Below are 9215 nucleotides of genomic sequence, written 5' to 3'. Positions count from 1 at the left end.
TTATCCACTTACCATCAGTATAACTTGGTGTAACATCAATATAACAGCAGTGTAACAGCAGTATAAATGGGGGTCAGCTTTTCAAATCCACCTTAATTACAGCATCCCGAGCAAGGAGGAAAAATAAATACAACTAAAACCAGGGCTGAAAAACAAAGGGCCACCCCCAGGTGCAGCAGCGGGCACAAAGAGCCCGGGGTCGCGCAGGGGGACAAAGCGGCGCAAGAGGCGCGCAGCGCAGACAAAGCGGAGCAGGGCGCTGCGCCCCCGTGCGCGGCATGCGGAGCCTGCCCGCGTCTCGGGGCTTCCTCTTCGAGTGGGTTGGTGGTGGCTTTTTTTTTTTTTTTTTTTTTTTTTTTTTTGAGCGTGTGAGTGTTATTTTTTTTTTTTTTTTCCACCAACTTCCTTCCTGCTCCAACTGCCAAAGCTGAAAGCGGAGCGCTGCAAGCAGAGGAGGACTCCGGAGGCAGGCGCCGCGCAGGCAGTGAGTGCAGACACGGGCAGGGGGGGAACCGGGGCCAGGGGGGCCGGAGAGGGGGCGAGATGCTGCGCCCCGCAACTTTGCCCCTTTGTTCTGGCTTGCGGCTCCATCGCCCGGGGAGACGGGCAGGGAAGTCAGGGCCCTGCCCGCATCCTCCGGGGAAGTTGGGCTGGGAGGGATGGGGATGGGGATGGGGCAGAGGAAGGGGGGCGGCTCCTGCGCCCCCCCCCAGAGTAGCGAGAGGGCTCTGGCACAGGCAGGGGGGTGGTGGTGGAGGGGGACCCCCCGCCTGGCACCCCGGGGTGCCGGGGGTGGCAGGGCGCTGGGCTCCCCTTCTGCCCTCGCACCCCTGGAGGTGGGATGGGGGGCGCCGGGCGGGCAGGCGCGGTGCTCCCCCGTGGTGGAAAATTGCTGCTTCCCTGCCAATCCCGCTAATTGGAGATAAGCGCTGGGTCGGGGGGAGATTTGGGGGGGTGAATTTGGTACACAGAGGGACCGTGGATAAAATATTACCCCTGTGATGCCCCTCATTGTTCCTTGTGATAGTGGAGCGGAGGGGCTGAGGAGGTGCCCACCACTCACCCTGTCTGCTGCGGGAGCGAGGGCAGCCCCCACCCTGGCACAGGCAGTGCCAGCTGCGAGAGCATGATCCCTCCGTGTCCTACTGCAGCCATCTATGGAGGGTCCCTAACGCAGCCCTGCTGCTGCCTGGGAGCTCCTGGGCCTCTGAAGCGCAGGCAGTGCCCAGCTGCGGGTTGGGGCTGTGGGGAAGCAAGAATAGGGCAGAGTGGGGCACAAATCAGCCAGATCTCTCCATGCGTAAAGCATTTATGGGGTTAATGTTTTTTGGTTTTAATACGTCTCATGGCCTGAGGCCCAGGGGGTCTCTGTGCCAGCAGAGCCCATGGCTTGGGTAGTGGCACAGAGCCCCGGCACGCTGACAGGTGGGTGCTGACACACTTACCCACGGAGACTCAATGTGCTTGAGCCCTGTAGCATCTCTCTGCTTGTGGAATCCCCAGAGCTGGGGCAAGCAGCTTTGGTGCCCAGGGCTGTGCCCAGCCCCAGCTCTCTCTGCTACCTGGGGCTCTCCCCAGCCTTGGGGAGCTGCTGCCTGTGAGACAAGGGCAGGGACAGTGGGGATGTGAGCTTTCCTCATGGTCACCTCCCTGCCTGGGAGCGTCATAGGAAGGTAGGGTCAGGCCCACAGCCTGAGGAGTAGTGTCAGAGTGGGCTCTGATCGGTGCCATCTTACAGAGATGCGCTTGAGCTGGGGGTTGTTCCTGCCAGGCAGCATGGCTGGTGCCGTTCTGCACGGGCTCTTGCCATTGGCACAGCAGGCTGCCTGTGTACCCCTCTGGGAGGTTTTCAGAGCCTAAAAGCATCCCTGCTTCAAGTGAGCTGCCCCCTGGGCTGAGAGGGAAAGTCTGCGGCATGTGAAATGCAAAGGGAAGGTCTGAGGGATGGGCAGCAGCCAGCTGGTCTGGTCCTGACTGCCTCTTCTGTGCATGTGGCCAGTGGGATCTCTCTCTCCTCCTGGGTCTCTCCCCCTCCTGTGATTAAACCACAACCCTGACATGTGGAGGGCAGGGGCAGGCAAGCAGCTCTGTTCTGTGGTTCTGGCGGGGAGCTGCTGGTTTCCTTCCTCATTAGGACAAGCTCAGGTGCCTTTCCCATGGTATGCAGGTCCTCTGTACTCCTGGAGCCAGGAATGGGCATGAACTCAGCCCAGGGCATTTGGATGTTGGGACACGCTTTTCTTCCTGTCCGGTTGAGCTGGGATTTCCTTTTATTTCCCAGCTGCCCCCCTGCACTAGTTCCTGACTCATGGCAACACGCTGTTGCAAAGCAGTCTTGCATCAGAACCGTTATCCATTGCCATGCCCGGCTGAGTACGCTCCTTGTGCTGCTTGGTCCTTCTCTGTCCCTCTGTAATGTGCCTTTGCCGATATACACCTCCTTGAATGTTTCCCTCTGGTCTCACCTGTGCTGGGATTGCACTGGGAGGTCTGCATATTACTCATTGCTGCCTGGTTCCACTTGCTGATTCACTGTGAACTGTTGCATATTTATTTATTAATTTCTGTTCTGTTTCAATGAGTGAGAAAACTAACCTGATAGCTCCCTTCTGGGAAATTCTGGGAGCATTATGGCCACAGCGGTAGAGAGGAATAACGGGCTTGATGGGGGAATTGCAAGGAACCAGGCAAAAAGTGAATTTCTGGCAGACAGCCTCAGAAAAGAAGTTAATATAAGGATAAGCTGAAGTGAACTGAATGGTCTGTGTAGCTCAACCAAATCACCTCACTGTCAAACAGCAAGGAGTGGCTTGGCCATCTGCAACACCCACCGGCACCAGAGGGCATGGCTCTGTCTTTCCGCCTTTCTCTGGAGGACGGGAAGGAGGTTAGGACCATGCAGCTGGCTCTGCCATGCAGGCAGCTGACAGAGGGGACCTGGCGCAGAACTGCTCACCTCTCCCTCCTTTTCGCCTGCCTTTGTCTCCTCTTTCCCCGTCTTGTGCTCTCTTCCGGGCTCCCATCACTCTTTCTCTCCCCGCTCTGGCTCCCGTTTGGGATGCTACCCAAGCTGTTTCACTCCACCAGCACTCAGCATCACACATCCTGGCCGTGCTGAGTGCATGGCTGCTAGCCCCAGCCTTCCTGCCTCTCTTTTCCGAGAAGCTGTACAGATGAAGCGCAGGTATGCAGGGCAGCTCTGCAGCTGGGCTCGATGCAGTCACCCTCCTGCTTCCTTCCTTAGCAGGAAGGAGACCTGACGGGTGTGAGGTGAGCTGTTCCCAGAAGCAAACACCAGGGATGACAGCAGATAGACCGAAGTGTGTCCGTTTCCTTGAGTGCTTTAGCTAACTTGCTAGTGTAAGGGAGCAGCTGTCAGGTACTTGATCTTTTCATGAAATGCTGTCTGACTGCTGGCTTAAAACAAGAGGGCGAATGAAACACCAATCCTTGATTACATTCATGTCTTTGTGCCCTGCTGCGTGGCTGTGGCTCTTTGTGTGAGATCTCTGGCAGGCGCTGAAGCCTTGTACGGTGGCTTGTAATTGCAGGATTGCCGGCCAGCGATCGTGCTGCAGAGCAGCTGTAAATCACGCCGGTTTCAGCCTCCGCTCCCGCGCCTCCTCCCCGCGAGGGAAGGCTGGTGTAGGTCTGCGTGTGCGCGGTGCCTGCAGGGAGAGGAGTGGGGGCAGGAGGGGGTTGTGTTCAAGCCTCAATATCGGCACAGCAGTGTTGGGATTGCAGCCGATTGCTGTCGCCATTTGCCTTTCACGATCCTGCTGAGTTCAGCGCTGGGCAGGTGGGGACAGACCCACAGCGTGCCCCCAGGGACACTGTTCCCCCGCAGAGTGATCCCATTGACTGCTCCTCTCTGCTACCCAGACCAAGTGATCATGACCGAGAAGACCCAAGAGCCTCATGTGGAGGAAGACGATGATGAGCTGGATGGGAAACTGAACTACAAACCTCCTCCCCAGAAAACACTGCAGGAGCTGCAAGAGTTGGACAAAGACGATGAGAGCCTTGCTAAATACAAGAAGTCCTTGCTGGGAGATGGACCTGTGGTGGCAGGTAGGCTGAGCATCCTGCAGGAGGGGGCTAGGGAGATGCACAGCAACAGTGTGCCTAGGGGATGGGGCAAGGTGGCCTCAAAGAAGAGGGAGCTTGTCTGACCAGACACTGCTTCTGCTGGAGGACTGGCTGTGGAAGGTGGGGAGATGCTTAAAAAGGAGGCAGAGAAGATGCTCTGAGCATTATGTGTGCTAGCATCAGGAAGGGGCTTGTGGTGAGGGTATGTGGGCCTTGGAGGACTCCTGAAGGGTTTGAAATGTGAGGGGGCCAGCCTGTGCTGAAATGGGACCTTGCTACTCAAAATGATCTTAAGAGGGGAGTCATCTGTTGGAGAAAGACCTCTTGTGTATTGGGATTGTGGCTGGACGGATCTGTGTTGAGCATCTAGGGTAGATGCATGGTCCTGTTGTGCTAAGAGAAGCCTGGTGTTACTGGGTACTTTGTGAGGTGTAGTCTCTAAGTGAGAAGTCAGTGGAATTTCTTCTTCATTTTTCCCCCAAAACACTTGATATCACAACCTGAGAGCCTCCCCCTGCCTTTCCTACACACAGACCCGACAGCTCCCAACGTGGTGGTCACCCGGCTCACCCTGGTGTGTGACTCTGCTCCAGGACCGATCACCATGGACCTTACAGGTAGGCATGGGCTCTCACTGGGCACACAGGGGAGCAAGCAAAGGCCCGGGTGTGCTTCAAGTTGAAAGAGAATTTGTCCTTGGAATACTTCAGTGGGTTTTAGAGGAATCCTGAGGGTATTGTAGCCTCGCTTTTAATTTTAAGGTACATTTTTATGAAAAAGGAGATGTAACAGGGAAGTGTTGAGGGTCCTTCTGTTCGTTTGGATTGCCCTAGTAGCTCCTGGGTTTCTGCTGCCTTCTCTTACTTCCTATCAGTTAAGCTCCTGAGCACCAGGGACGTGCATGCATTCGGGCAGCGGGCTGTTGTGAAACTTCAGAACCAAGCAATGCTGCAGTTCCGGCCCCGGGGCACGTGGGGAGAGGACCAGGCTTCACCTTATATGGGCTTTTCTGCGCAGAGGGGAAGCTGGGCCCGCAGGAGCCGAGAGGCTTCCTGTTCAACCAAAACCACGCAGCGCCCGGCTGGCCTCGCGGGCTGGGCAGGGGCTGTGAAACACGCTCAGCTCGCCCAAAACTGGGGCTGGGCATGGCTGGAGCGCGATACCCTCCTGCAGATACCTAACAACAGGTCTGCACGTAAATACATTTGCCTGTGTGTGCCCAGACCCGTGTGTGTTAGGGCGTTTTCCGTGCAGATGTGGACACCGACACACACATATGCTCAGGTGCAGACATTTTTGCATGCGTGTGCTCACCGTGCAGTTGCTTATACCCACCTCTATGCACTCGTTTTGCAGGTGTGCAGTCTTTGAAAGTGATCCTCACCTCTGACACCAGTTCCAGCCCCATCCCCCTGCAGGTGGTCTCTTCCCTCTGTGACACCTCTGGCTAATGGCTTGATCCTCTCCTTGCAGGTGATCTTGAAGCACTCAAGAAAGAGACCTTTGTATTAAAGGAAGGAGTTGAATACAGAGTTAAGATCCACTTCAAAGTGAGTTGTTTTCCTTCTGGCTGCTTCTTCTCAGTTGCTGAAGCCAGTCACCAGCAGTCTATCAGATATCTAGAGTTGGACAAGCTGGGCCTTGGTAAAGCTCCCCTAGCTTTAGGTGTCATGCTACCCAACGAGGAACTGGGCCTTTCCAGAGCATTATGTCTGCTTGCCCACCCCTTGGAAGAAGTTGCCTTCTGTCCACCCACAATGGTGAACAACAGGTTGTTTGGAAGTGAAAAAGGTAGCTTTTGGCTGAGTTTGGCTTGATTTTTAGTCCCCAGGAAGTAATTCACACAGAGTGGGAATGGAAAGGAAGAAGAGATAGAGGTCTTCCATAAGGTACTGGTTCAGGGTTCAGTCTATATTGCTGAACTTGATGAATGCATAGAAAAGACTTAATACTGTAGCATTTGGCTGAAGGTATCTGAATTTTTCTGTGTCACAATATATCCAAAAGGGCTAATTTCTTCCCCTCTCCTGTTAACCAGTATGTCAGCCATTTCTTCTGTTCCTAGCTGAAAATGAAACTTGGTCACGTTGCAGCGTGGCATCTGTCACTGAAGTGATCACCTCCACAGATGTTTGCTGCAGGCAAAGCTGGGTTTGGCAGAGAGTGCAAAAAGAAGGAGGATAGCTCTCCTGAACCGGAGGAGGGAAAGTGTTAATGTATGGGTTCTGCAGGAAAGATTTCCCTCCCGCTCTGAGGCTCACTTGGTGTCTCAGAGATGGCTTTGTCCCCAGAGACACCTCCAGCTCTCTTTCGTGCTGTGAAATATTTCCGTCTGTATCTGAGCCCTGCTGATAGATGATAGAGATGCTTGGAGGCAGACGAGTTACTCTACCCCTCTCCCTCAGTCCCAATGCTTGTAAGAACTGGCACCATGTGGATTCTCCCCAGGATGTAAAAGGATCTGCCCGTCTTGTTACCAGATTGAACAGTGCTGCAGAAAGGCGGTGATGCTGCACAGGGACAGCAAAGGGATACATACAAGCTGTCCCTGGGAGATTTGAAGAAAGATTGTGAACAAAATGGTGCTCTCCATCTCTTGAGGAGCCAGCTCCCCATTGAGTTTAGAGGGCATCTGGGACAGCTCATTGAATCTTGTCCACCTGTTTGTGCTGAAGGGATGACTCCAGTCACCCATCTCTGGTTTTCCATATGGAAGCTATTAACTGGGATCTCCCTGCTTCACTTTGCTTTGTCCTCATCAGCCTATTCTGAGAATCTAACTTAAGTGCCCCAGTCCGCTTCAAAGTCAGGGGAAGCATGGGGAAGGGCAAGAGATGCCCTCAAACAGACAGAAGATCTGTAGGTCTCTGGGTGCCTGTGGAGAAGTGATGTTAGGGCTTCCCACAATATGTCCTGTGCTGAGCCCTTGAGAGCAGTGGTGTAGAGATCCAGGATGGACATCTCTCTAAGGATCGAAAAACAGCAGACAGGGGACCAAAACCCTTCTGGTGACTCTTACTTCTGGTCACTTTTTGCAGGTAAACAGGGACATTGTGTCGGGACTGAAATACGTGCAGCACACCTACCGGACAGGAGTGAAGGGTGAGTAAGAGACTGTCATGCCCTGCACACCCATGCCCTGCACACCCATGCTCCTACCCTTCCTCAAAGAAGTGTCCCTGCAGATTTGGGCCAGGACAGAGCCTCTCTTGCCACGCAGGAAATGAGACTTCTTGGCAGAGTGCATTAGCCTGCACTTTGTGTCACCCAGGCCAACTGTTTCCTGTGCCTGTGGGAACTCACTGCAAGGCAGCTCTGGTGTCTGTTCGCTGCACCACCGTCTGCAGCAGAAACATCTCCAGAGACACTGCTTAGACGGTGTTTGCCACAGATTTCCTCTGTATAGAGCTTTTCACCTCCCCCACCAGCATTTGAAGAGTGGCTCAGCCCTTGTGGAGTTTGTCAGCCATGAAAGTCCTTCCAGATGTACTTGATAAAATTTAGAGCTGTTCTGAAACCCTTCCCACTGTCCATGGAGACTTGTGCTTGCCCATGACCTCTTGTGCTTTTACAATGGTGCCTTTTCTGGGCTTGGCAAAGGAAAGCCATGTTTTGCACGTCCCACATTTGCATTTTTTGCAAACAACCACCAGTAAGGCTGAAGCCCATTAAGCACGCAAGTAGTGTCTTCTCACCAGAAAAGAGAAGTAGCAGGGGATCAAGAAAGATCTCTACCCATGTGTTCTAAGTGCCCACTCCCCTCCAGCAGCATGCACATTAGAGAGGGTGCAGACTGAAGTGCCTGCATATCTGCTCATCCATCCATTCATCCTTCCAGCAGTCCTGGTGTTTCACTTACCTGCTTTCTCACTGCCTCCACTGAGTTGACTACCATTCTCAATGGTAGTTGACTACTATTTCTCACTGCCTTCCTTGTTGACTGCCATCCCTTCCTCTCCACACAAATTACTTTCTGTCTTATGCTCTTGGCTTATGCTCTTGGCTTCTTTTCTGCTTTATTATTTCCCCACCTGAGGGACTCATCCCCTGTGGATTGTTTTCTCCTAGTGGACAAAGCCACGTTCATGGTTGGCAGCTATGGGCCACGGCCAGAGGAATATGAGTTCTTGACGCCTATTGAAGAAGCTCCTAAGGGGATGCTGGCTCGAGGTACCTATCACAACAAGTCCTTCTTCACGGATGATGACAAGCATGACCATCTCACCTGGGAGTGGAACCTGTCCATCAAGAAGGAATGGACAGAATGAGTTCACCCGGTTTGCCTTCCCCCTTCCCATCCCCTTGCCTCCTGCACCAGTCTCCAGGTGGGCCATGCCCACCACGCTGCTCCCTCCTGCCACCGTGGCTGGCTACAGCCCTTGCAGCCCCTCCCACGGGTGCCAGGGCTCTGTGCCAGCCTTGGTCAATGCACAGGCCGGCAGGTGGCCTTTGCTGCTTCTTCTGATACACTGAAAATAACCCACCCCTTCTCACCACTGCCCCATTATGACACATAACGGTTTAAATTGGGAAGCATCTCCCTCCCTTTCTCCCCGTACTTCCTCCTGCTGCCTCCATTTCTCCTTCTATACCAACTCCGGTCCCGGAAAGTGCCTTTTCTAGGAAGCAAGATCACCTCGCCAGCTCCTTGAGTCTCCTGGCAGGGCGGACTGGTCCCTGGAAAATCCCTCTCTGAGTTACACTTGCCATGTGCTCTGACTCATTGTAAATGGCTACTTACCTCCCGTGGTGGTCTCCTGGTTTGTATCTGGTGCCCTACCCTGTTGAAATCCATATTCGTGCAGGCAAAATCAGTCAGGGGGATGCAGCTAGATGCTGTAACAAGACTTCAGTGTCTCAAGAATAAAAATGTTTTCTTTCTTCTTCTCTGCATGTGTGTCTCATTCTTTTCTGGAGTGTGGGCACTGTTGCATCAGAGTTCTGCAGTGAGGTATGTTTAGAGACTGTTATAGGAAGGCTTAAAAATGTGTTTTGGAAGGGAAACAGCCCTCCTGTTTCAAAATGTCAATCCAACTCTAATGAATAGGAAGCCAGGTGACAAGTTTCCCCTTAAAGGCAAACTATTTCAGAGTGGCTTCCTTCGGGGGGGGGGGGGGGGGGGGGGG

General features: G+C 53.7%; 1 protein-coding gene across 1 annotated transcript; it reads left to right on the top strand.

Annotated features, from left to right (window-relative positions):
• Nucleotides 1-319: 319 nt before the first annotated feature.
• On the top strand, nucleotides 320-8982 carry ARHGDIB (Rho GDP dissociation inhibitor beta). Its single transcript, XM_035340615.1, has 6 exons — nucleotides 320-484; nucleotides 3883-4071; nucleotides 4623-4706; nucleotides 5563-5639; nucleotides 7128-7191; nucleotides 8158-8982. Exons 2-6 carry the CDS (start codon nucleotides 3894-3896, stop codon nucleotides 8355-8357), a joined length of 603 nt encoding a protein of 200 aa, XP_035196506.1. The 5' UTR covers nucleotides 320-484; nucleotides 3883-3893; the 3' UTR covers nucleotides 8358-8982.
• The last annotated feature ends 233 nt before the right edge of the window (nucleotides 8983-9215 follow it).

Source organism: Oxyura jamaicensis, chromosome 1 (genome assembly GCF_011077185.1).
Source record: "Oxyura jamaicensis isolate SHBP4307 breed ruddy duck chromosome 1, BPBGC_Ojam_1.0, whole genome shotgun sequence".
Classification (NCBI taxonomy): domain Eukaryota; kingdom Metazoa; phylum Chordata; class Aves; order Anseriformes; family Anatidae; genus Oxyura; species Oxyura jamaicensis.
The sequence above is the reverse complement of the archived record's forward strand: the minus strand, read 5'-3'. Positions and strand labels throughout refer to the sequence as shown.

Coding starts and splice junctions, on each gene's coding strand:
- ARHGDIB (XM_035340615.1), top strand. CDS start 3,894: ATGACCGAGAAGACCCAAGAGCCTCATGTGGAGGAAGACGATGATGAG. Junction 4,707..5,562: donor GATCACCATGGACCTTACAG/GTAGGCATGGGC, acceptor CTCTCCTTGCAG/GTGATCTTGAAGCACTCAAG. Junction 5,640..7,127: donor GAGTTAAGATCCACTTCAAA/GTGAGTTGTTTT, acceptor CACTTTTTGCAG/GTAAACAGGGACATTGTGTC.